This window comes from Gymnogyps californianus, chromosome 6 (assembly GCF_018139145.2).
Source record: "Gymnogyps californianus isolate 813 chromosome 6, ASM1813914v2, whole genome shotgun sequence".
NCBI classification, from domain to species: Eukaryota; Metazoa; Chordata; class Aves; order Accipitriformes; family Cathartidae; genus Gymnogyps; species Gymnogyps californianus.
In genome coordinates, this window is record NC_059476.1 from 439,909 (window position 1) to 467,857 (window position 27,949).

Consider the following 27,949-nt stretch of genomic DNA (forward strand, 5'->3'; position numbering starts at 1 on the left):
TAGAGGACCAAATTCCAACACTTTTAGGAAGTAAGTAATGAAAAATCAATTCAAAAGGAAAAACAGATCAAGAACCCTGGATTCTGACATGCCGACACATTTATTGCTGAATACCATTTCTTGGCTGACCCGAAAACTTCGGAAGGTGTTTATTTACTTTCAACACCTTCCAGAGATCAATATTTTTAATTTGGATCCGAGTTATTATTTTTCACATCACAGCATCGGGGAGCGGAGTAAAGTGGCTCATATTTTAGTGCTAAAAAGATCGATATGACAGTTTCACCTTCACTGCAGCCCCCTGCAGTCGCCTGGGTGCACATCATAACATCCCGCAGGGGGGTGCAAGTGCCACGGCGCGGGGAGCAGGTCATCACCCAGCCAGAGAGCCAGACAGCCCATGATTTAGCTGATCATGAAGGGCCTGGTGCCCTTAGAAAACCAATCTTGTTTCTCTCACTTTATCAGGCCTGTCTTTTACCCAGCGTACGGGAAGGGGGAGGGGGCAGGAGCAGAGAGAAGAGAAAAAGAGGGAGGGAAGGAGCGGAGTAAAAGACAATCAGTTCCATAAAGCGGATTACATCCCTCATCGTAAATGCATCCATTCGTTTTTACCTTCCTTGAACCAGGGCACATCTGTAATCGATAATTAATTTTCCATAAATTTCAAAATATTGTTCTGGTAGCTGAAAGGGGACGAGCACGCAGGGGAGAGCAGGAGGGAGGATCTCCTGCAGTAAGAGGCATCGCTCTTGGGCTCCAGTGGCTCTATTGATCGCCGCTATTGGGGCTGATGGAGGCAGGCAGGGAGAATTACAGACCCGGCCAGTGGATCGCTGCCCTGACATCTCTTTCATTGCAGCGGTTTAAGGATGTGCTGCCTCTCCAAGAGCCAAAGAAAATGGCATGTACTGCGTCCTACGTTGTCACAGCTAACTTCACTCCAGTCTGAATTTAGTTACCTCCTTTCCACTGTTACGTACTGACTTTAAAGGCACATTTTACATACAGTCTTAGGGCTTCAAAACTCCCTTTCTCAATGGCACTCATCCTTCCAGGGTAAGATGATCGAGATGCTACAGAAACACTAACATATCACCACAGAAAAAGGAAGACTATTCTTAAATACTTAGAAGAGTATTAACTGCGGGTTTTACTGTATGCAAGTCAGTGACATGGAGGTTGGGGATGGGACACATGCGGCATGAGGATGTGGTCCGTGGGACTCGCAGCTGGCAGGGCTTGGAAGACTCAAGCTTACCTACGCATGTAAGCACTGCACAGGTAACTGCTTCAGGCAGACTACGCTGTAATTACAGACCAAGTATTCTCATTGTCAAGGAACTGCAACTCAAAACCAAGGACTAACTGCACACCTCAGAGTGATTACTTAACAAAATGTTTATGTCTATCCCCCGGAAGTCATTGGTGATACCATAAAATAGCTGTTATTTGCCATTTAGTGCAGTAATCAGATCATTAAAAGGATAGCTCATGTGAAACTAGGTGGACACCAAAATGGGAAAAGTATCTACAACTAAGAAGCATTTATGCGGAAATCTCACACTTTCTTCTTAATGTGTCCTAGAAAACAAGAAGCAGAGACAAGGAGGAAATGTGACTGTGGATCGGCTGCTCTAAGTAACACATTCTTTTCTTAGCATAATTAATAGCTCATGCTCTTTAAAAAATTGCCTTCATGAAGTCCTGTGCTTGGAAGAGTAATAAATGATAGTCATCCTCCTGGGGTATGCTCCAGAATACTAACTGAAAAGTAAATGCAGGACTATTTCTCCAAATTATGTATCAGAGCTAAAGGTCATATTAAAGGAGCAGCATTATGTAATGACATTAACTGAAAGCCAAGCAGCTTCTGGCTTACTGACAGCAGCACTGCAAAGTCAGGATAAGGAGACTACCTCGGACTCACGGGGACAGGCACAGCAATCAAGCACACAGTCTTCCTGATACGCCTCTTCTGTATGAAGATGGACAGATGCCTGCTTTTAAATTCAAGTCCTGAAGGATAACAGTGGAGAATTGCAGCCAACTAACAAATGATCCAAACGTATGGGCGGTCACCTGTGCTTTTATGACACTGTTTAGAAGGAACAGTCCTTGGATTTCACTGCAAAGCACCCTATTTCCCAATTAAATCTTGGCAACTCAGTAAAACATTCTTGGTTTGTTGATCTCTGTCAATCAGAAACCAAAGCATCAATTACAAAAAACCCAGCTTTGGATCCAAGTCAAAGAATGAGATTTTTAACTCTTACATTAGTATTAGGAGATCAGAAAACACATACTTTAAAACCTTGCTGAGACTAGCCATAGGATCCTTGGTGCTCTCATGGGTTATTTGAAAGTCTGGCAGAAGGGTTACAGAGAACAAGTTCATGAGTTGGTATCTCTTACCTGGGAGAAAGGCTAAAGAGGGAGGACTGGTCCAAGGCCCCCTTGGAAAACATCAATCACTGGATACGCTTTGAGGGAGATGCACACCTTGGTCGGCAACTCTCCAGACTTCTCCACTCCATTATCCTTGCTAAGGAACATCATCCTTCCCGCTCAGCCAGTATCAAGACATACCATTTTCCCCGGCCTGTTAACATCCACTGCAATCTCTGAAGAAGATTTACGGACACTTTGCAAGTGATATTTTGTTGGCTCATGGTTAAAGGCAAAAAAATTAAGTAGACCTCTAGTGCACTAGAAATCATAAGGAACGCTTGCCAAGTGACATTGTCTCCAGCTCCACAACCTCGTTCAGGATTTGTTCAGATTCACAGTTTGGCCCTGTCAGATAAGCTGTCTGCATTTAAAAGGCACTGAAAGTACTGAAATACAATAGTAAACTTCAAATCTTAGTATACCTACAAAAGCTAAGGGACTTGATTTACTTCAGACTGAAATAACACAGAGTCCTGAGATACAGCTTAGTCTCCTGTACTCGAAGTACCCTGTGGTTTCCTCCCCGCCACCTCTGTGTGGTTTTGTTTAAATGATGGAGAATTCTCAGATAGTGATTTCTCTCTGGAAGCCTGAACTTCCTCTGTGCCAACCTGGACCACCCTGGCTGTGAAGACTGCTGTGTAGCATGTGCTCATCAGCTGGCTTAGGCTTCCCTGTCATTTGTCTGCAAAATGACCTGCAAGCAGGCAGAGGTCATCCCAAGTGAGGTAGTCAGCCTCCGCAGAAACCAAATTACAGACAATAATTCTCACCATCTGCTGATTTCTTAGGATTATACAGAGTATAGTCTTGGTCCTCCTGGAGGTTCAAGCCTATTGTGACTTCCTAAGACTACAGCCAACCATAGATAAAATATTTTCCAGACATCCAATAAACAGGATACCCAGCCAAAGAGGCGTTATGAGAACCCAACAAGTGCATCAGGCAATACATGGAAATGGAAGTTTCTCAGACTTAGAAAACCCCTGGTAAACAATAAAGAGGAGAAATACCTATCCAACTGAGTAATTATTGCTAAGTTCTGACCTAATGGACATCACAGTCATGGCATGAGATGTCTTGAGTGAACAACCGTTCACAACGTTGCTTGTAAAAGTTGCTATTTCACCTGTTTTAACACCTCTATTGCCTTCATTTCTCCTTAGAGGTTGAATATTTAGAACGTGTTTTATTTACTCCATAACAACAGGTACCCAATATTAGACACAGCTACATGTCCTTTTGCAAACCTCCAAATATCTCTTCTTATGTAGCAGTTTGTTAAGTGTGGATGACTGTGATAGCCCTGTGCTCTCTTTATTTCATAAATTGCAACTGCATGGGAACTAGGTGTATAAACACAACGTAAGTGTACGTACAATTGCAGCAAGGACAAAAGATTTACTCAGCTCCTGCTGAAATCATGTTCACATCATCAAGTGTACGTGGAGTCTACAAGAGATACAAGTCTGTGGTGGAGGGCATCTTCAAACCTGCACCCAGGCTTCTGCTGCCATGAAAGAAGATCCTGTTTCTTCGCATATATATATATGTACATAATTAAAGTACTTTGTAGGAAACAAGGGAAATATTAATATCAGTATATTAATGTTAGTGAATTCTAAATATCCAATGAAGGCTAATAAATCCGAGCAATGATCAGCATCATTTTATGGATGACAGAAATAAGGCAGAGAACTTGAGTGACTTTCTGAATGCCTCAGAGGTGAGGGGCACGAGAACTGCAGGACCACCGGGAGGTCCCCAGGGAGGTGGCAGTGCTCAGCACCCGGTGGGTCCCCCCTCACTCCCCTGCCCCTGCTCGTGGAGGATGCTGCTCTGCCACAGCCAGCTCTGCTGAAAGCAGCTGACTGAAGGAGGACAACATAAAGATGGGGCTTGTAACAGCAGTTGCAGTGCGAAGAACTGTTAGCATCTCATTCCTAGGAGAGAGGGTCTCATTCTCACAACCAGTGAGCTAGCCGCTGACAGACCAAAACTGTCCAGAATGATCTCTCCTCGAGTTTGCCAAAACTCACAACCTAAAAATCGACTTCTTCCCTGTGAAAGTGCCTGTTTCCTGAACAGCGGCTCTGAGACGCCTTCCTGGCCAGAGCGTGTTGGTTCCTGACCCTGGCAGAACCAGCCTGAAGCAACACTTTACTGCGGTCAGTGACAAAACAAGCCACACTTTTCCCACACAGCCCCACACTATACAGAATCTTCCTCGAGTCTGGTACTGTTTTCTAGAGACCCCAAAAGGCAACCTTCATCTGCTGTAAAGGGACCCAAGAGCAATGTATTGGTACTTATCGACACAAAACAGTTTATTTAAGTCTGTATTTTCAAAGTATTCTAATTTTTTAGCTCAGATTTTTCTCACTCTTCCAAGCCCACTGAAGTTACTTTTTTTTTTTTGGTCACTCAAAAAATCATTTCCATATACAGAGAAAACAACCCTTGCCTACATAGGGAAATTACTACTCAAAATAAGTTTACAGCAAAGCAGTTGTTCTGCACTCAATCCTTCCATGGAAAAGAGCAGCCTCCAAATTGTTTTTGTCATCTCTTCCTTCCCCAAACACCTTTGAGGCATCTGACATGCACACAGTATTCTCCCACTATTGTCAAAAAGATAAATAGAGGTACCACCAGAAAGTGGTCCTTGCCTCTCTGTCTAGAGGGTGAGTCTAGGGAAAAAACATACTTTGGGTGAAAGTCTAAAGTAAGTGCAACAGAACTAGATCTAATTAAGCAGTAATCATAGGATTTCAAGTGCAAAGATTTACACTCTCTGTTCTTATGGAAGCAAGTGCAGGGTAGCTTGTATACTGTAAATTCAACTCTCACTTACCGATAAGCAATGTTAATTCCAGTTTTAAAGCCATTAGCACTTCAGCAATATTTCAGTTTTGGGGTAGCCAACTGGAAATATGGTAAAGCAACATCTGAAATAGAGGTACATAACTCTCCCCCCTGCCCCAATCTTGGCCTTTATTTCTATCTTATATTAAGATTTTTCTGCTGGTTTTGGAGAAAACATCGTTTTTCAATTCCAAAAGTATAATTACAATATGAGAAATACCCTATTAGGTATCCGGAATGCCATAATACCTTTCAAATGTTACTCAGTGCTTTATTTTCATCATGCCTTAAACCCTCCCCGCCATGCACATAAAAGTCCATCAGTGTATTATCTGTTTTCATGTACCATATTAACTAGGGGATTAGATTGCAGCTTTCTTTGAAAAGTGGTATGTCAAAAGAAGACATCTGTATAATCTGATAGCACTTATATCCGTGCATGCGTATCTTGGTGGGGGATTTGGGTGTGCTGATTCTATCCAGCATCAACATTAGAACAAAACAAAACCAAATCACCAGGCAGGCTGTGCTTGAGAAACAAAAGGTCAGGATGCACTGAGGTGTTTTTTCTCTTTTGTAGGAGACACACATTATCTGTATCAGGATCCAAAGCTGGTGCAGTTGGTTCCTTCCGTGGAACTGAGTGGTTTTCAAACTCTTACCTGGTAACCGGCTATCAAGGAGACAGGAAACTTTAAAATGATCTAACATTACAGCAACCATTATTTAAAAGACAATTCGCATAAGAGAGGATTGTAAGTAATAGTGATATTTAAATATGGGATTTATAACTGCAGCTGCTTTCACAACAAAATGAGTCAATACAGAAATACTCTGTCTTTTTTGGAGACCTTTTCAGGAATGCAAGACAGTTTAGGTTGTAGCCTTTTGAGCCTGAGATTAATAAGCCATTATTATAATTAGCTGAGATAGACACAAATTCTTGCAAAAAAAGTCGTTGGTTTTTTTTTTTTTTACATTGAAGTTATCATTTACTTTGTCTTCTCCCACCCTCAATGTCCATATATTTCCCAATCGTTAGTACTTTGTTTCTGATATTCTCATACATTACCCATCCGTTCATACTTTCTTTTCTTACACAATTTCTTCCTCTGTGGTCTAAACCCCCTAGTTGCCCTAATATAATTGGTCAAACCACCAACTATGAACTTTTAATATGAAGACCACCCAAATTCTCGCCCCAATTTCTGGGCAGCCCTATTTCCCATAACTTCCACAACAGCAAGCCGTCCCTATGAACACTTGCTGTTTCAGCCTGCTCCAAGGGACACAGCCTAGTTTATTACCAGTATGCAGGAGTACCCGCACATCTGCTCTTTCACAAATGTGTTACAGGTGAGGCTTAATATTGTACAACACAGATTTACAACTTTCATCATCTTTGTATTGTCAGATGTTCCCTCTTGGATATTCTGATGCACTTCCTTGTCAGTGATCCAAACAAAGCTTTGCTCTTTTATTGCCCTTGTTATTTGGAAGAAACTGAATCTGTTTTTCTGTTTTCTCAAATCCCGTCATAAGTCCACACTGTCTGATCAGTAATCCGATTGCTGTTCTCATCTCCTTTCCCTATCCCGGTTTATTGCCTCCACACTGCGCTCCAGATCCACAGCCTGAAAATCGTGGTCACAGAACACCCCGATGGATCTTAAACATTCAGGAGTCACAGTGCAGCATCTTAACCGAAGTCAGCAGTACCCTGCCAGACTCGCTTCTGCACGGGACAGAAATTGTCACAGCCCGAGTACTGCAACACAGCTTCCTCCGCTTTGAAGAGCCCCATGTAAACGCAGAGGCTGCACCACGCCTCTCAGATCCCATCGCTGCAGTCGTACTTTCCTTCTCACCAAATGATTACCCATATAATCTACACTCTCGGACCATTTTTCTAAATACACAATGGTTACAAGTGTGCTTTGATAAACGTGAAATAAATGGCACAAAAGAGAATCTCTTTGGGTTTTGGGGTTTTGTGGGGGGTTTTTTGGTTTTTGTTTTTTTTTTTTAATGTTGTTTGTGTTTTGTTTGTTGTTTTTTTAATCACCTCCTTGTGCACAACTTCTGTTGACTGATGAAGCACTTCACAGGATGCCGATTACCGTTTATAGCACAATTTTTTCTATGCTTATTATGAAGCAGGTATAAGAGAGATACCTTCTAGTTGAAGGAAAGAGAAACAATGGATGTCTCATAACCCTGGTACAGTAATGACTTCTAGCAAAGAAAAAAAATGCATCCTCATGAGCAGATGGGGACCCTTTTTCAAAATGTTAGGATAAATGCTTCTCCACGAATCCTAAAAGATGAAAAATGCACAACCTGAATAGTCAGACTGGAAGAACACAAAAGACTATCTGTTGCACATGCACTTCTAAATAATGCATGCAAACCTACTCTTATCAACAATCAAGAGCATTTAGCCCCCAGCTTCAACTCCCACCTGACAGCAAGGGAATCCTGCACAGGACTGTAGGAAACTTTGGTCTACGCAGGATTTGCGGGTAATCTGGGAGTAACGCCAGTCAGTTCTAGAATGAATGTTCAGGGTTATTTTAGTTCATTCAGAAATCAGATTTTATATTTTTTTCCCCCAACGAAATCTTCTGTTTATCTGGAAAAGGTGGGATAAAATGAAACCAACCCAAAACTCCTTTACACTTTAATACTGCACAACCAAAGGAAGGGAACTGAAAACAATATACCCCTTCCCAACCTGGACTTCTACTACCCACCTCAGGAGACCTGGTATTTATCCCCTTTGTTTGAAAAACAAAAGCTTGAGATGTAAATAATTTTTTGCTATACATTTATTTACATTAATAAATTACCATAAAATTGGCAATTTGTGTTGAGGGTAAAGGACAGAACTGAGACAACAAAGATGTTCCTGATACAGTGAGCCACTTCGAAACCAGAAATATTTGAAATTGTTTGGACAGAAGCAGCAGACTCTTAGCCAGACTTCATGAGCAAAAATCACTAAATTTGTCAAAATGACTAAACCGCACATTTCCATCTTTTTCTCTTTTGTTTTATATGCTTTGCATGTCAGACAAATTATCAGGAAAATACTCCTTGTGTGACATTTCATTGCTTAATGCTTTACTGGTGCAGTAAAACAAGACAACTGCTGAAATTATAGGAAAATAAATTTGTAATTTCTTCCTCATTTAGCCATTTTTGAAGCTCGTGTATAGGAAAGTCATTAATGTTATGTCCTCCTATCGATGTTCCAAGCCTTTCAAGGGATAACTAATGTTTTTTCTATACTCTTCCATGTGGCCAGTTAAATTAGACACATTATTTCTGTGCTGTTAGAGAACACTGATCAATAGACACTTGGAAAGCCCTCTAAAACTAAGTGGAAACACTTCCTCAGTGTCAAAGGGTTCTAGTTTGGGTTTGTACATTGCAAACATTGTTAAATTTAACAGAGTAGTAAGTGTGTGTCTGTGGCATTTTAACACTAGCATCAAAATCTCTGAACGTTAATTTCTCTTTAAAAGTACCGTATGACACTTGGTATGCATTGACCATCACCATGGTGGTTTCACGGAAGGAGACACTGCTACCTCTCCCCGTCAGCGCTAGGCCTTTTTTAAATGGCTTTTCTCACCGGGAATTACTCCACTGCCTAAATCCATTAGACCCCCGCTCGCAGAGCCTGCAGGTTTCAGCCCAGCTCAACTTCACTGAGAACTGTGCAGTTTTTTATTCATCTTTTCTCCCTTGGAAATCGGGCTGCTTACTGCCTTTTCACATCCATAGTAATATCTTGAGATTACGATTAGGTAGCGTAATACAACAAAATCTTTTTCTCCTATCCATTTGTTTTTAATTGTGAAAAGTTAGGCGCATTTCCAAGCCTTTTTGAAATGTATAGCTGGTAAGCTATGCAGTGAAACCTGACTGCCACATGATATTCATAGAAAGGGAGTGAGCACTCATGTATTGCTTTCTTTTCGGCTATGAATACTGCATTACAACATTATTTTAAACGCTAAGAAACCCATTAGTTTATATCAGTAAATAGCATACTTATTATTTTTCTACAGTCATGCTGCTCTTATTTAAGGATTAGTTCAATGCCTCAGACAAACACATTAGCAAGTTCCTTAAACAGCATTTCATAATTTCTTAAGCAATTATTTTCACATTTTCCAATCTCACATCTTTTCTTGAAAGCCAGAGCTGTTCCAAATCAAACATTTTGTTCGCACAAACAAAATTCCTCACAGGCATTACTTGAAAAGAGCTGTTAATAAAATCGAGGCTCTGCTAGAGCAATGTATAAATGGTCCTGCCCTTGGCCCTACCGCATATAAATGCAAACAAGATATCGGATTGCCCCGTACCTTAATAATTTTATTTACATTTTTTTTTTCTGTAGAAAGACAAAACCTGGAAACTATGCCCCCCAAATTTCTAAAGGGGACCCATGTGGGGCTTTGCCAACTTCAAATTAAAGCATTTACTACATTATTTGTGCTGAATCTTCAATTATTTCAGTGGATAATACTGTTTTTCATTACTGTTCTTCCTGTTCCATTAAATACCCAACATCTTCCTGAGCACTCGGCGAACCTTTACGCAAAATATCCTCAAACCCTCAGCCCCTAAGAGGAGCGCACTTTTGTCCTCGCCTGCAGCAAAGAGGCAGGCATGGCGGAAGCGCAAGGGCTGTCAGCGGGCAGCCCAGCTCGCAGGCTGGCGAGGGGCCGGGGACCTCTGACAGCAGCTGGGCGTTCAGACGTTGGGGACAACAGCAGGGCTGCTGAGCAATGCTGCCACAGTCCTAAGAGAGGGCTGGAAGGAGTCCGGTGTTTTAGAAGGGAAGGGTTAGGTCCGAGTAAATACACTTTAGAGCATTTAAATGTTTACCAACATATGTTCACCAGATGTGCAGAATGCAGTCATGTATCGAAACACACAGTGAGCAGCTGCCTACAAATCAGTAATGTGAAAAGTTATTAATCTTTGGCCACAGATCACCTGCGGATGAGCTGCTAACGATGGATACCAAGCAGTACTCTGCTCTTCTTTCTGCTCTTCGGAAAGCTCCCTCGCCCCCACCCCAGCCTGGCCAGGAGGGCGCTTACAAGTAAACACGGGTAGGGAAACACGGCGTCTGCTTCCCCAGCGCCGAGCAGGGAGCCAGACCAGCTGAGTGCCACAGCACCGGACTCATGGCAGCGACCGCACACAACGAGGCAACGTTCACATCTCTGGACTGGCGCAGTTCTGCTGCACCCAGCGCTACCCAGCACGCAGTGCAGGGGTCTTGGGGACAGACAGACTGCAGACGGGGTGCAGTGATGTGAATCGACTTCTGTGCTCGGGGAGGGGGGATGGATGCCACAGTCAAAGTTGCAAGCCTTGTGCCTGTACTAGGACAGCCTTTACTCTGCAGAGCCTGTTCTCAGCTCCTCTGCCGAGGAGGTTTCCTTCCTTTCACCCCAAGAAGATTTGCTGTGCTCTTGGACTTCAAAGAAACTTGACTAAAATAAAATAAAAAGAAAGGCCTGAAAACAGGACTTTTACTCCATTCACAGTAAGTGAAAATCTCTATTAGCCATGTCTTCCTTCAAAATTCTTTGCACGCAACAATTTATGTTTCAAACAATCACATTCACTCTTCAAGATAGGATTAAGAAGAATAAATTCTAAGTATTGTGTACTATAAAAAAAGGAAAAAAGCTAAATAAAACTTGAGAACTGTCATGCAAAAAGCAGGCAGCAAACACTAAGCTGCAAAGGACTCTGAGTTACAGCCTCAGGAATATCTCTGCAGTATCACTGAACTGTCAAAAGCAAAGTTGTCAAATAAATGCAATATGATTGAGAAGATTTACTGTTTTGAGGTATGCGTTGAGCCAACCAATAATTTCTTCCATAAATCTTCGGACAAATTACTTTAAGAACACACAATAATTAAATATGCAACAAGGCAGAAGCAAACAAAAATGCAACACACTCCTACACTGAAACGAGAGCAGTTCTCCATCATTCGTTCCCCTCCTCACCAGCTCAGAAAACACCAAGTGCCATCACAGCCCATGGCAGTGCCGCAGCTCACCGCATCGCCAGCCCAGCCGGTGCCGAGGCAAAGCCGAGAGCTGCCCACGCAGCTGAGTGCCTTCTGACCCCGGGCTCCGGCAGGAGCCCCAGGTGATCCCCCAGACAACACACACCACAGAAAGGGAAAAAATCCTAAACACTGTCAACTGCAAAAACTCCTGAAAAGCAGGGGAGGGCACAGGGGGCCCAACTGGAAAGGTCCGACTGAGGCGGTTTAGGTTTAATGTCACCTGTACTATTCTCTCCTTCACTGTCCTCAAAACCTGCTGGCTTCCTCTAGCACAAGCAGGGCAGTACCGCTCGGCGGGACCGTGCCTCCACACCGGGCAGCGGTACTCCAGTCCCACACCTCCCAGTCACTGCGGTGCGGCCCAGGCTGAGGGCAGGAACGGGCGGCAGGGAGGGTTTGGGACAGGCCTCTCGCCCGGCGCCCCGGGGACGGGGCTGCCCCTGGAGAAGGGCCTGCCTGGCCGCAGAGCGGGGGCCGCGGGCCTCCTCAGTCGCCTCACCCCAGCCTCCCCGGCGCGGGCGCAGGCCCCTCCGTGAGGCGTCTGTAGCTCTTCTTCCTCAGCCGGGCTCTCCTGATGTGTCTGCGCTTCCACAGAGCCGGGGCCAGGCTGCTGGGGAGCTGCGCCCCACGCCCGTGGCCTGTACGGTTCATTTTAAAGGACCTCGGCTCTCGGGAAATTCAACTGGAACACTGATACCAGCGACTGCAAGGCTCGTGCCGTACAAGCGGCCTTGTAGTCAAGGGCCTCAAAGATACCTGCCCAAGTAACCAACAACCACAGCATGTCTTGCCTTATATGATAGCCATAGTTTTTAAAAAAAAAGAAAAGCTTGTTTCAGCCTCACTTTTCCAACAGCAATTAGAAAAGTCTTTTTTAATTTTTAAAAGCTTAGAAATAGTTGATTTCCCCTTCTGTTCAGATACTACAGTCTATAATTTAATTTCAAATATTTCAGCTGATTTTTAGATGTATGGGTTTCTACAAAAACAGGTTGTTATTATTCTTTACAAATAATCTCACATTTTTTCTAAACATGTAGTCTGTTGCACGACTGCAGTATGAAATTCTGAATATAAAATCCACAGCCCATAGAAAATGCAATTCCATATAAATTGTAAATCCATAGCTAATACAAACAGTATAATGATTCTACGTATAAAGAAGCTGCTATATCACCAATTTCCTCAGCACTAGCACATTTGTAAATAACAGAAATTGACTCAAGACTGCATTATTGGGCTACTGATCTGTGAAATTTCTCACTGTTTTGTAATTATTCCTCCTCTTCCAATTATACAGAAGTGCCGGAAAACAGGTGGAAGATAAGCCATGAAATTCCTCACAGCAAGAACTCTACTGACATCTTACAGATTTGTTTCAAAAATGCACAGAAAAAAAGACAAGTCAAAAACCGGAGGAAGGTACCGCTGTGGCAACACCTTTCAGGTCCCATTTCCCATCCAGAAAAGATTGGAAGCGATTACCTGACAGCCAACTTAGTTCCCTAAAAAATTAAGCGGGAGATTTCATTTCAGGTGGTTGTAAATACATGTCCATGTCACAAAATGACAATACTTATACAACCATTTTTTCATGACTTTGTCAGAAGCAGTAGGATTAACTTCTACATTCACCAGCTCACTTCATGAACTCATTTTTTTCAATTAAAAAAATATAAAAGCTAATGAAGAGGTCAAACTTTGTGACGCAGGTTTCAAAAAGCTCCCGACCGTGTATTTCATCAAGAACCCTCAAAAACCAGCAGGCTGTAATGGAAAGAGATTCTGTATTATGAGGAACAAGATGAGGAAGGCGGCTGCTGGAAAATGTGCAGAAGCAACCAAGTCTCACCGGGTACTCCACCGAGTGCGGTAACAAATCTAATCACTGAAAGACACTGCCACCGCGAGGCTTCACCTGGCTTTGCATCACTTGTATTTCCATACAGAGTTTAAATCCTGTTTTTTCCATTTAGCTTTTTCTACCACATATAACTCACCAGAAGGCACTTCTGCGCATGGCTATAGATTTGCTTCTGGCATTTTAGGGGCATTCATAGGGAAGACTAACATATTTTTCAAGTGGTTTTATTCCTTTTATTCTCACCTAGGAAGTGGAATTAGACAGTAAAAATTAAATAAGCATCCAAGTAGCAAGCACCAACACAAAACCGACAGCTCCACTCCACAGCGTCTCTCAGAGGCTTGCTGTGCAGATGCTCGCCTCACATTTCACACGAGGGCCTCCCCAGGCATCCTCTCGCAGCCCACCAGTGTTACACACGTTCCTCTGTGCTTGAGTACCAAGAAAAAAATCCCAAAGAACTTGCATAATAAGACTTGTTTAAAAAGTTGTTACTTTTTTAAAAATGTTTATACTAACTCCTTTCTTAACCAAAAAAAAAAAAAAAAGGAAAAACAAAAAAAGAAAAAAAAGACAGTGAGGCAGAGGGAAACATTTGAAACATTTGATTAGAAGTGATGTGCAGAGGCTGGGGATGACAAAACACTTGTAGGTTTTTCGTATGTGCTTCTTAGAAAGGAGTCTGTGGACTCTTCTTCATGCCAGAAGATCGTTCCCTGGATGAGCCTCATAGGAGTTCATTTCAGGAGAGAGTCTACACAGCCGAGTGACACCCCCTTGGCTCTTCCCGCGGCATGACCTTCCCCTGCAGAACAGCCCTGTCCCCATACATCCCTCCAGGTACAGCATCTCTGCCAGACACTGCTTCTGCCACCTTCTCAGACCAGAAATGAGGTGCTACTTCTCTAGCTTGGCATATTTTTCAAAGATATAATTATAAAAACAAACTCAAGTACAAAATAAAACTCCATGGAAAGGAGAGGAGGGAAGAAAGGAGAAGGTGGAAACAGGCTCATGTAATTAGCAGAAGAAAATTCAAACCAAGACTACAGTAAAGGATAAGCCTGGCAAGAAAACATACTCCAAAATCTCCTGCTTGGCAGAGGGCCACACTGATATACAGCCACAAATTTAAGACTATTATCAACATCCCAGCCGCACCAGAACTCCTTCTCTTAGCCTTCCCAGAACCCAGAAAGCCGCACTTGTCTCAGCCGGGGCTGTGGAGAAGGACATACTTGGTGTGTGTTTAGGCGTGCACTCACAACCTGCTGGCAGCGTGTGTTCGAGCGTGCGTTCACAGCCACAGCGCGTGGTACAGCAGCCTCCCCCAAAAAGGGTCCAGCAGCCTCCCCCCAAAAAAAAGGGTCCAGCACCCACAGGGGCTGCAGGGCCAGGCGGCCCCAGCAATGCAGACTGGTGCTTCAGCTCCACCTCCTGGGGAAAGTCTGCCTTTCTGCAAAAACTGACAATTCCTTAAAATTGTTAATGGAGAAATGGGCCGAGAACTAATCAGGCATGTGAATTCCCCCAATATTCAATTCAATTATGTCTCTCTTCCTAAATCATCTTTTTTATTTAACAAAACTCTAAATTGCCACAGCTAATAAGCTCAGAAGAATCAGTGTACACCATTCATTTCTGGGAACAGGACGATATTTTCTAAGACCCATTAATAACTATGACAGGATTTATGTACACGATAAATTCAATTCAATTTCCTTTTTCAATTAATGGCCAATTATTCGAACTCAGCTCAACCAAAAATATTACTCAAATATCATTAATCTAACAAAAATTAACTTTACTATTCTCTCAGTAATGAGCAGATATAATTTTAAGGTAAAAGAACACACTTGAATAAAATGTTGTCCATCTGTATTTTTAGGACCACTGCTCACCACTGGAGCCCTCCCAGTCACGCTAGCTCAGGTTATTAAGGATAATGACTTGAGCAAAGGTCTCTCCTAGATCCTAGGAGAGGCCACCCAATGCTTTATCTAGCTTAGTTTAAGAGCCATTTTACATCTAAAAAACTACTGGTACAGAGTGCATGGCATCAAGTAAAAACAATCGCGGTGGGAAAAAGCATAACCATTTTCTACAGATTATGGCAATGCATGTACTCATTTCCCTAGTCCAAGAGAAAATGTCTGTGTTACTGCAGAATCCGAGCATTTCGCCTTCTTTTATAGTGCTTATCCTCACTTTATCTTTACTGCTCCCACCCGACCGGTGTAACCCACCCCCGCATCGAGCCAGCACTGGGCGCCGTGCAGCCCAAGACCACCACTGCGCCTCTGCAGCTGCCTGTTCCTGCCCCGCTCCCGGGACAGTGATGCGCCGCGTCAGTGCAGTGAGACGGGAGCTGGGTTGGATGGGGATACCCCCAAAATCGAGGGGGGGGGGGGGGGGCGGACAGGCAGCCCCAGGAACATGCAGTTCCCCTACACACCACCAAGGATTTGTGCCCCGTTAAAGAGGTGGTGCAATGGCAGCCTCCGAGTGTTCTCTAGAGACCTGCTCATCAGGAGACCCACACGTGCTCCCGACTGACCGATGCCTCCGTTATCTTCAGCAAGGCAAACATCTCAGCCTCCACAACCCAATCACCGGTTTGGCGGGGGTGGGGAAGAAAGCCTGTCAGAAAAATGGACTGTTACCTGCTGTATTCTCCATTAATAATCTATCTTTGTCCATTTCCTGGGTGGTTATTTAAGGGACGTTTCATTTCAATAATTACCTCACAAAACTTGAACTTTGGAAGAAGGCAGCCATGTGAGCGCAGCATCCTCTCTCCTTTCAATTTATTTGTATTAGCAGAGCAAAATAATATTTGCTGTTTACGGCACCGGTGTTGTTTAAACACGTCTTCCTAATGTCAGAAACACTAGTTTCAAAAAGTATCTTTCTTTTTGTTTTTTAATTTGGAAAAAAATCTGGTACGTAATGAACTAATTACAATGCAATACATCCTTACTAGGAGGAGCAAGCTGAAACTTCAGCATATCAGATGTATAGCCCAACAGCATTTTTTTCATTGCAAGGTTATCTATCGGGCTGAGCAAGCAGACAGGCTATTGAGGATTCTGTTTATTTTTTTTAAATAAATCTATACTGAGAAGTAAAGCAACTACCCTACTGTGCAGATGCTTCCGCAAAGCAGCAAAGCGCTGTAACGACCACACAACTCTTAACATGCTCTCTAAAAACTCGACGCATGAGCTGGTGACAAGCTCGCTCTCAGAGGTCTGGTTTGCCAGGAGTCCTCAGGATTTGACTTACTGCAATAAAGATTCTCTCTCAACCTACTGAAACCATGCGTTCAACACAGCAAGTATGTTTTAAGCTATACAGGGGTTTCTTCTGCCTTCTTTTAACAATAAAAAAAGAAAAAAGCATTTGCTAAGCAATATAAAACCTTAATTGAATATTCCAGAAATCAATAAATACTGGGCACCAAACAGAACTAGCTTTGATCTAATTACAATAAAAAATGTCACTGATTATACTGACATGTTTTCATGTAAAAATAATTATGGATTTGATGAAAACATCAACTTATTTCTGGCTGCTATTCAGCTTCAGTATGAATGCTGTTATTCCAGAATAAAAGCACCTTATTCACAATTAATTTAGGCTATTTGAGAAGTATCAACAGGTAAAAGTTCATCAAACCCATCTATTTTTGAGTAACTCTTCGCATAGAAAAGCATCAAGATTTATAATTTACCCCTTACATGAAATATACCAAGTACAGTAAAATTAAGAGAGAATGTAAATGCTAGGACATTGGGAAAAATCAATACAACTGCAAAGACCTGCCTTATTAAGAGTGAAGTCCACTGGGTATACTCACAAATAAAGAAAACAATTGTACTGAATTTCTCAGTTTCTCAGACCTTTACCTATTTCAGTCTTCTTATATCTGTCTTCTGTCTTCGCTAATTATACGTTCTCTAACAGAAACTAAGATCTACCTTCTAGATTACATTTTATATGACAAAAAAAGTATCATGGTTTTAAAGAGATACTTACAAGAGGCTGAATTTTAAAAAGCATTGTCAAGCTATTGGAGTATCTGAAAATTTCTGGCTAGCACACGAGTCAGTTTGTCCATACTAGTTTGCTATCAGTATTTCCAGTCATAACTGGAACAGCATCAGAGCTGCCTGTTTAGTTAATCTGAAACTTCTGGGAAGCCATCGTTATGCTTGCAAAGGTTGTCACCCACAAACCTCATTCATAACTGCTGGGAGCTCTTAACTCCAACTCTGTCATCCTCCCAGAGCTGATAAGCATTAGCTCTAATGTAGCAGCTTTCTGCCAAGAGATTAATCTTCGGATCATTTTTAAATTTTCTAAAACTGTGCATCTCTGAAGTATGATATGAATTGCTTCACCCATGTGCATGTGCGTGCTGCCTCGCGCTCCCTGCGAAACCTCTGCTGCTCGTAACGCTTGGCCTTAATGACAGCCTTAGGTCAAGAGTCACTGCCAAAATCAGACTCTCCCTCTCAACTCTTCCCTTAGAGACTGCGAGCTGACCGCCCACCGGGACCATAGACCTGCCGCGAGCTGTCAGAGGGCCAGTGGCATCTAACACATTCCCCTAGGCTGTACACTCGCTGCTCATCCGATGGGCTGGGGTTTTATTTTGTGTGTGTCGTTTAATAAGTTTTGAATGGAACAAATTCTCACACAGCTTCATCCGATCACCTACGGCAAAACAAAACCAACCAACCGAGCCACAATTTTCTCCCTAGTCATGACACCTCCCCCTCTCTCCCCACAAATCCCAAACCTGAAACCAGTCCGTTTTATACCAGACTTGGTATATATGACCATAAATGACAAATGCCTGGTATTAAACTTTATTTGTGTCTGGGATGATGCAAAATGAACCATTTTGATCTTTAATATAGAGTGAATTATTACAGTTTTTAAAACCAAATCACTCCACGAGAGACATCTCGTTATCACGTTGTTTCTTTATTTCTCAACACTCGTGTGAAACATGCATCCTAGGTTGCCTTGAACTGGAAGAGAGAGGCTGCATGCTGAAGGGACAGGCTACAGAAAATGTTTTCTTGGATCTCACCATCAGTCCTAATGCAGCCAAGCTGAGTAACTATGGGCAGCAAAATCTGATTTAGCTTTGCAGGAGCCAAGCCAAGGCAAGCCTTACAGAAGAAGTGATGCCAAAACTGCTGGAAAAGGGGATATGAGAGCAGCAGGGGTAAAGGTTAGCCAAACTGCAACGACTTGGGCTTCTCCATTTCTAAAGAAAATAGCATTATACAACAATATATGTGATAAATGTTTGTATTTCAAAGACGGAGAGGTAATAACATAACAACTGTGAGGCTACCATCTGCTGCCAGTTCCATGCCTTAGAAGGGATGGAAAAAAGCCCACAGAAGTTAAAAAACTTTGCAATCAAACAGAACTAATGAGGAAACAGGGAGATGCATAACATCGTGCGAGCCAAACCACACTGGAGATAAGACTAAAACTTTACCCTAAATGGACACACCACAGTGGTGAAATCCCCGTTCAGATAGTCATCCAATGCATAAGTTATACGCACACACAGGCTGAACAGAGGAGCCGAAGAACTGCCAGTTCAAATCACATGTGTGAAAAAATAGTTTCTATGAATCTTTGATTCATGACAGTAGTCTCAGGAACTACGTATGAGGACTGTCAACATTAAGTGCCAAAACGCAGACTATAAGAAGTCAAAAGGTTAAGAAGCTCAATATGAAGGTGCATCCTCTCTCCTTTCTTGGCTTTCTGGCTTTGGTTCCAAACCACTACTACTAAAAGTCTAACAAGGAAGGCACAAAATATTCCCCTAGCACACAGCATTTTCTCCCGACGATAGTAATATAAAGCATAATTAAATCATCGCTCGTCTTTTGGTTTTTTCCCTTTTCCACGCTGAACTGATTCAGTTCTAAAAGGTTCTTACGGGTTGGAAAGAATGACAGACAGAAAAAAGCCAGAAATGTCATTCTATGAGTCACCTCCACCTTTTTGTTATGCTTTTAAAAATTCTGACACAAGAACTGGATGCCAGAACACCCATGCTGCCTTCACTATGTCTGTATACAGAGACAAAATCACCATCTTTCTTACACTCCTTCTCCACCAGCTATCGCTTTCCTTCTTGAGCTACAGCACTGCAACAGGAGCTCATTTCCAGTTTGCCCAACACAACCTCTAAATCCTTTCCAGAACTGCTCCTTCCCAGACAGGGAGTCCCCTCTCTACTGGAGACACCTCACCAGCACACAATGGTACTATGCTCATCGTTATTTCCCAAAAACTTTGTTATTTGTTGATTCTATCAGCAGTGCTTTTACACTCACTGCCAGGTTACTAATACAAATGAGCCTATGTCTGAAAAGATCTGAGGGCTCCTATGGGAAACGCCCTGCCTCCTGTGATCGTCTCCATTTGAGACTGACGGAGCCATTTCCTAGCCATCCAACACCGCTTTACTGGTACCTGTAGTGTTATTTACCAACAGCCTGTCATGTGGGTCTACGTCAAACACCTCTACAAATCTGTTTTATATCTTTACAGTTACCAGTTCAACAGAGAGTAATTTAATCAAACAATAAAAACGTGTGTTTGGTTAGACTATTCTCCATGGAAAATAATATTGGTACAAGCAGTCTTCCCCCCACCTCCCTTTACTGACTATGTTGACAGAATTTCTTTTTCCAGGAAGGCATAGCTTTAGTAAATACAAGATGAGAAGAAAAAGATATGCAAAATAATATTTATGACAAGAAAAGGAGAATTCCAAAGGTGGTTGGGGAATACTGCAAGAAAACATAGTGCCTAGAAGATAATGCTAGTATGTGAAACAAGAAACCACGTTATTTCTTCAACTAGGAACTTTGCAAAATACAGAGTTCTTCAGAGACACAAACAGCACATGCTCTACGTCTATGATTGCTGTCAACCTCTCTAAGAGCCTTTTTATCCACCATAGTGGCATCAAAAATAAATGTACCTCATGTTAAATAAAATAACTTCAATACTACAAAGTACTGTGACTATCTTTAAAAAAAGAGTTACAGATACTTTGTTACAGGTTGCATTAGTCTTCTATACTGTGTTTCTCAAATTAAGATCACAGATGATTATCCCTTTTTCCCATAATCACAGAAAAGTCTAGCTCAGAAAGGACCTCTGGAGATTACCTGGTCCGACCCTCTGCTGAAAGCACATCAGGTTATACAGAGCCCCTGATAGCTCTTCTCACCGTATCAGGAGGTGCGTGCTGCAGGTCTACTACAGCCCTGCGACGGGACCCCTGCGGGGTCCTCGTTCGTGAGCAGGTTTATCTGGACGCGGTTCTGAGCTGTAAGTGACTCTAAAACACGCAGTTCTGTCCTACTGCCCTTCATCTGCCAGGGCCTTCTGAATGTCTTCAGCACGCAGCTTTAACATTCTTGACGCGAGATTTGTCCCACTAAGGCTCAGTAAAGCTGATAAACTTGTTTTTTTCCTCTTTGATGAGAAACAGAAAAAAGTCCTGGTATCTCTCCTCCAGTTCCACGTTACCTGGGCTCTTAGCCAGGGTCATTAAAAAATGAATAAATAAAAACCTTTCCAGGTTCTTATTCCCCTAGGTTATATGCTACCAAGCTGGGATTTGTGTGCGTGTTGGGGGGTTCGTTTTTCCTTGTTTGAACCATGTGTCCCAGTCACCGCCTTCGGCCGCCGGGCAGCACCAGCTGACGCGCAGGGAGCCGAGCCCCAGGAGACACTGGGGAGCCTGGCAAGAGGGCTCCTCGGAGCCGCCGACTGCCACCGAGCAGCATCCTGGGGGAAAAGGAAGCTGCTGTCCTGGGGAGCAGGGAGATGTCACTGATCCAGCTCTAAAGGACTGTTCTTTCTTGTACAATCTAGCAGTAATCACGTAAATAAACAGCAGACCTGTTTGAACATTGCACAGCCCCAGCAATGACCACACAATCACTTCTGCTCTGCATAAAATGCAACTCCGCACACATGCTTTTACATTTACCTAAACATCACTCGCATGCTAGTGGAAACTTGTGCTCTGGCTCTTCTCACGATCCCACAGGCGAGCGAGCCTGTGAATCAGCTCTAGAGATTCGTAACACAAGCCTTGAACACTTGCCAAGCCCTGTCGCCAGCTAATCACGCTCCAGAGCTGGCACCACCTCAGACTGTCAGACAGCAACGCGTTTTCTTGAATGGAAGGTAATTCTCATCCACCAAGAAGGTTAGTTATTAGAGGGAGGAAAAAAAAAACCCAAACAAACCTTAGATAATCATTTTAAACAAAAGAAAAGACTTTCGGTGCATTCTGATATTCTACTCATTTTTAAATGGATGCACTTCTATGAAACCAGGATTTACATGTCCTACAAAGTAAACACTCTTAGTAAAGATGTAATCCTCATCGTGACGGAAGCAGTTCACACCCCCACACCAATCAAAAAATCCCAAACAGTTTAACAGAAGAAATTCGCCATCTGTTGAACTAAACTTGTGAAATAAAGAAAGTTACCGTAAAGTGTTCCTGTGATTTATAGTTCTCATCCAGGTAAACTCGAGCTCTGTTGTAGTCTTTCATCGCATCACTTGATAACAATTCTCTAAAAGAGGAAGAAGAGATTGAAAATATAAAGGGAGATGCAAAGATACTACATTGCTTTAGCATTGTTCTCTGTACTGTAACTTCCCCACTATCACCCAAAGGAACTACAGGCCTTCATCTCATTCTGGTGTGAATTTCAGGGATGAAAGTCCCCTGTGGTGTAGCCACCTGCCTACAAGCTTTGGAGCTGACCACACCAGCTATGCTTTCAACGTGAATCGTGAAATTCCTAAATGCCATTTGGACACAGCTGTGAAGGACTCAAGACTCTGAATACCACAGAATTCCATAAAATTGGGTGATTCGTGCTAAAGGCCCCATGGTCTCAACTCCAGGCCTTTACTTTCCTGAACTCTGTTAATCTGCGGGCAGGTGTCGTCAGTTCACGGCAGGGTGAAAACAGCTTTTTGCCTTGACGGAGGCCGGGGTCGCTGAAAGCAGCGGCTGGAGCGGTCTGTCACGCGTGAGGTGTGACAGTGCTGCTCCAGGCTTTTCAGAAACCGGGCGCGCCTGAAGGGGGTCAGGGAGGACGAAGGTCACGATCCTTCGGTACTCGATGAATTTTGGTGCAGCGAAACGAGCCGCCGGCACGGCTGCCTTCTGAAAGACAGGCACGCTTCTGCCGCGCCCTGCGACCCACCGGGCCGCCTGCTCCGCGCTGCCTCACGCCGCGCCCGAGCCCCGCCTTCCCCACACACCGGCGGGGACCGGGGCAGGGCGACCGGGCGCCCCTGCTGCACAAGGCGGGGGCGGCCCCGGCGCACCCGGCCCGCACGACGGAGCCCAGGCCAAGGCCGGCCCGCACGACGGAGCCCAGGCCAAGGCCGGCCCGCTCCGCAGGAGCCGCTCGCCACAGCAGCAGGAGCGCGTCCCCGCCGCAGCCCGCCTGGCTCCGGCCGCACGCCCCAGGGAGAGAGAGGCCCGCGCTCACCGGCAGAGGGCGCTGCCCGACTGCCGCTGGGCGGGGCCGCCCCCCGCCGCGCCGCAGCGGCCCCCGAGCCTGCCCGGCCGAGGACGGGCGGGCGCCGGTTCCTTCGGTCACCCGTGCCCGCGGCGAAAGCGGCCTGTGCCGGTACGGGCTGCTCCTCGCCCCGTACCGCGGGGAGGGCGCAGGACCGGCAGGAAGGGACGGCGGAGCCGGCCCCGTTGCCCGGGAGGCTCCATCCCGGCGGAGGGAGGGCCCAGGCCTGCCGCCCGCGGGGACCAGGTGCGAGTGAGCCAGGATCTCTCTTCTGATCTGCGTTTTTAAGAAGCTGCTTATCCACAAGGTGTTTTTATAGGAATTATTTCGTTTACACAGAAGCTTCTAGGGGAGATGCAGCAGCAGCAGTCGCTGAGAACTAACGGATCAACACATCCTTGCCTTAAGGTTCTTCCTCACCTTGGAGGCTACACCTATAAATAGAAATAACTTTCTTACTTCTTCAAACTCTGCATGTTAGTCAGGATTAATCCTGTCAGCACATCTAAACAGTCACGTTAAAACTCTTAACTTTTCACCCTGACAATGTAAGTTTTTGTACATCAGTTGTGCTTCGCGTGTACTGCTACTGTACTGCCTTCTGTCCAACTCCCATCAGCTTCTCAGTGTCACCAGCAATTAAAAACGTCACCACTATAGAAGGCACTGGGATGTATCTACCACAACTACTGCCTAGAAGCACAGCCTTACACCGTCCAAGTTCAGAGCCTGAACATGCTTTCCAGATATGAAATCGTTCGATTACCAGCCTTAATAAGCTTCATCTCAGATGATACAAAAGGGAGAGCTATATTCTGTACCTTGTAGGATTATCTTGCCAGGAAATGGCCAGAGGAAACTTTTATTACTTTTCCTAATTTCTTAAAAAATACAAAGCATAAACATTTGCCTAGTCACTTCCTTCTGCAAGGTCATATGACATGCTGAAGTTGAAAAACATTTCGAGGCTTATATACTTTACACATCTGACGACTTCTGCTTAGAATAGCCGCGCTGGAGCAGGCTCCTGGCAGGACCTGTGGCCCCATGGAGAGAGGAGCCCAGGCTGGAGCAGGTTTGCTGGCCGGGCTTGTGACCCCGTGGAAGGGACCCACGCTGGAGCAGTCTGTTCCTGAAGGACTGCACCCCATGGATGGGACCCACACTGGAGCAGTCTGTTCCTGAAGGTCTGCACCCCGTGGAAGGGACCCACGCTGGAGCAGTTCATGGAGAACTGCAGCCCATGGGAAGGACTCATGTTGGAGAAGTTCGTGAAGGACTGTCTCCTGTGGGAGGGACCCCACGCTGGAGCAGGGGAAGAGTGTGAGGAGTCCTCCCCCTGAGGAGGAAGGAGCGGCAGAAACAACGTGTGATGAACTGACCGCAACCCCCATTCCCCATCCCCCTGTGCTGCTGGGAGGGAGGAGGTAGAGAATTCAGGAGTAAAGTTGAGCCCGGGAAGAAGGGAGGGGTGGGGGAAAGGTGTTTTAAGATTTGGGTTTATTTCTCATTATCCTACTCTGATTTGATTGGTAATAAATTAAATTAATTTTCCCAAGTCAAGTCTGTTTTGCCCATGACGGTAATTGGTGAGTGATCTCCCTGTCCTTATCTCGACCCAGGAGCCTTTCCCCTCCCAGGAGGGGAGCGATAGAGCGGCTTTGGTGGGCACCTGGTGTCCACTCAGGGTCAACCCACCACACTTACTTAACAAACTTGTCCACATGAGACATGGAAGCTTCATAGTTTTTTCCTCCAAATTCTTGACAGTGTAAAGCCATGAAGTGGGGCTTGTGTGCATGTACAACCTGAAACAGACAGATAAACAAATATTAACTAAGTTGTATCCACAACTATTATCATACAACATAAATGACACAAATCCACTGTGTCATTTCTGAAAGGAGGACCATCAGCTGTTATCCGAGAAGTAACTAGCAGAACAGTAATAAGCAATAAGGGGAACATCATTTGTTATGCACATGAAAGACTCATAATACACAATAATTATCTCAAATATTTTTAGCTAATATTTTCTTTTTTAAACTACGAATTAGTTCCTAGGCATTTAAAGCAAATGTATAACCTCTTCCAACTCACCTCAAAGAGAACCTAACACCATTAAGATGATCAAAACATCTTGTCTGGGAGTTGGAAGAGTTCAAACACTTGAATTAGTTAAGTGGTTTGTTTCCACTTCTACAAAATATCTCAAATTAGCTCATGACAGAATCCTGATTAGCTGTCACATTTGATTTTTTTATTTATGGAGTATCTTATTTACAGAAGTATTTAAATCACACACACACACTATGGTATATATACACATGTATCTAATACAGGAGGCACGTAAATCCATCACGCTATTTCAAGTGTTAGTCTTGTGTAATGCAAGTATCTTAAATACTAAACAGTCAGCACTAGGATGCAATTATCATGCTAAAAAACCTAGAACGTATGTCTTTTTTGGTCATGCACCAAATCAAATATACAGTATTTATAAATTTGCTGCTGCTTTAAACACGCATTCAATGTTATTTTATCCTAATAAATTTTCTCTGCGTTAACTATATTCAGCATTGCAAACATCATCTCTAAAAATGTCTCTGTGTTGATATTGAGTCTCTACAACTTGTATTTCATGTCTTATTATCTTCTGAATTAATGGACACAAGCTACAGAACTATTTTCATTTTTTAAAAGCGTAACAGTCTGAAATAATCATGTATGCGCTGGTGCAAGCATACAGGGTAAATAACACGTTAAAAATCTGAAATACAATTCACTGTTATTTTTGACTCGGTGGCACTCGGCAGTCCCAGCCAGCACAAAGGCCATGTTGTCTGCACGGCCATTCAGAGGAAGAACGGCCCGGTTTCCATGAGCTGCTTCAAGCAGCATAATAAATTAACTCCTCTCTCTGCAGGCATTGGCGCCGGCAGATTCGGGGCTCTCTACCATGCGGGGGACACAGCATCCTTCCCCATTCTTGTACTGGGGATGGGTGGCAGACAGAGATGTGCAGGAGATGGGCATGATTACTGAAAAGAGTTCTAACTTCAACACACTGCAATGAAGAATAACTGAAAAAAATAACAGCGATAGCTCTCCTTTCGTACTCATTTTTTTTGCTGCTGGTACCCTGCAACTCTGAAAAGGGATAGACACAATAAAACTTTGCAGTCATGCTTTTAATTACGTAAATCAATAGTGACTAATATTACTGTAAAAAGGTCTTTAAAAACGTTTCTTTTAAAGCAGGGTAGAGAGAAATTGTCATTTGATCTGACGACAGAGTGCAAAATTCCTCATTCCTGACCACGCAAATAATCTCGTTAGAAAAATCAAGCTCAAAGGCAACGAACTAAAGATTAGCAAAATCTGGAATGCAGCAGCTTTCCATTGAGCAAAGGGCAAACAGTAATCCGTCCCTGCTTTTAACTGCCACCTTCTCCTGACAGCAACACAGCCGGTCAGCTCAGGGAAGCGCAGCAGAAGGGACTGCCAGCAAGTCCCGTCCACGACCCGCGAGCGCCGGCAGGCGACACTGCCCATCTCTGCTCGAAGGACTCCTCGGAGCACGTGCTCGTCGGGCGCACGAGGGCGAGTCGACCGCGAGGTCTTATCACATCGCTCCTCAGGGATGCCCCTTGGACACCGCTCTCCGTCAGAGCCCGGAGCAGGCGTCCCGGGCCACGAGGCAGTCACCGTTGATGGCAGCGTGCCCGGGGTGGGGCCGGCAGGAGGGAGCCCAGGGCCAGCGGCCGGGGAGGCGGCGGTCGAACAGCCAGCGAGCCCAGGTCAAACACCCAAACGCCCAGCCTGACAGCGGTTCACGAACGCCAAAGCCAACGGGAATACAGCGTACTACTATTTACAGGTCACACAGTAAGTTCAGTAAACTGCAGCATTTCTAATCTAAGCTAGCTTAGACTTGCAAAAAGGAGATAACGGCTGCTGGTTTCTGAGTGATTTCAGACAAGTCACTTCCTCTCCTGTACCTCAGCTTCCCCATCATCGAAACAAATCTTGACGCCGACCTGCTCGGTGAAGCATTTTGAGGTAAGCTACTGCCAAGTGTTACTATATAGAGGAAAAAAGTAAATACTCCCTCCCACATATGTGTTTGCGGATCTTTGTGCACTTTAGTCAGCTCATTAATGCTGGTTTCTGCCTAACCATGATATGTAGGAATCTTGCTTTAAAAACAGGCCATCATCAGCAAGGACTGAGAATGAGCTCAAGCAGGACCCAATGGAAAGTTCAACTGAAAAAAAGTAAAAAATAAGCGGAATACAGGACAGATGGCTAAAAAAATACCTGGAACCCAAGAAATTATACCCAACTGGGACATGCACATACTTTTCCTTCGATATATATTTGATATAACTATGAAAGCTTACGCTAATACTAGTTGATTTTATAGATTTACAAACAATTAAGAAAAAGCTCTGCTGAGAAAGTTTTTCTTAAGTATCTTGTCCAACACCAAACACGGCACTGAACAGGACACGTATCTAAAGTGGTTTTGAACATACAAGAAGTGGGGTTTGGCTACAACTACCAACATTCAGGAGAGAGGTTTCACATTCCAAAAAGTCTAAATGTCTACTTTAATTTTCAGCAAGAACTGTTAAACAGAAACTTAAGAGCCGCACTAACTGTGGAAACCAAAGTCCAAGACAAACTCCTCTATGTTTAAAGGCATTCAACTCTAATGAACCGCAGGCGGTGGGACGGGTAACCGAGCGGGTTCCCTGGGTGCTCCGACCGACGGGGGCACGCAGCACGGGCTGCGGTACACACTGTCCTGCCTGCGGTGCAGGGGAGGCTCTGCCCACGTAGTCATGGCACGGGGACAACATGGCAGAGCAGAAACAAGTGTCCCTGTACAGATGCTCCTTTCTTCCTAAGGCACTGCCTTAAGGGACCACCTGAGAGCAGTCTGCAATCATACAGTCCACCAGCAATGAACTAATAATCAAGCATCTTTATGAAGTTTAACGGGTTGGTCCATTTTCTTCACTATCTTGAAGATAAATATTAACCAAA

The 27,949-nt window shown here is 44.1% G+C and overlaps 1 protein-coding gene across 1 annotated transcript in view; it reads right to left on the reverse strand.

Moving 5' to 3' along the window:
• The window catches only part of INPP5A (inositol polyphosphate-5-phosphatase A), a 260,559-nt gene that overhangs the window by 154,595 nt on the left and 78,015 nt on the right, over positions 1–27,949 (reverse strand). The window contains exons 3-4 of the mRNA XM_050898952.1: positions 24,605–24,705; positions 21,847–21,934 (exon numbers count right to left, since the gene is read on the reverse strand). Of these exons, the coding sequence (XP_050754909.1) occupies positions 21,847–21,934; positions 24,605–24,705 (189 nt within the window). The remainder of the gene's footprint in view (positions 1–21,846; positions 21,935–24,604; positions 24,706–27,949) is intronic.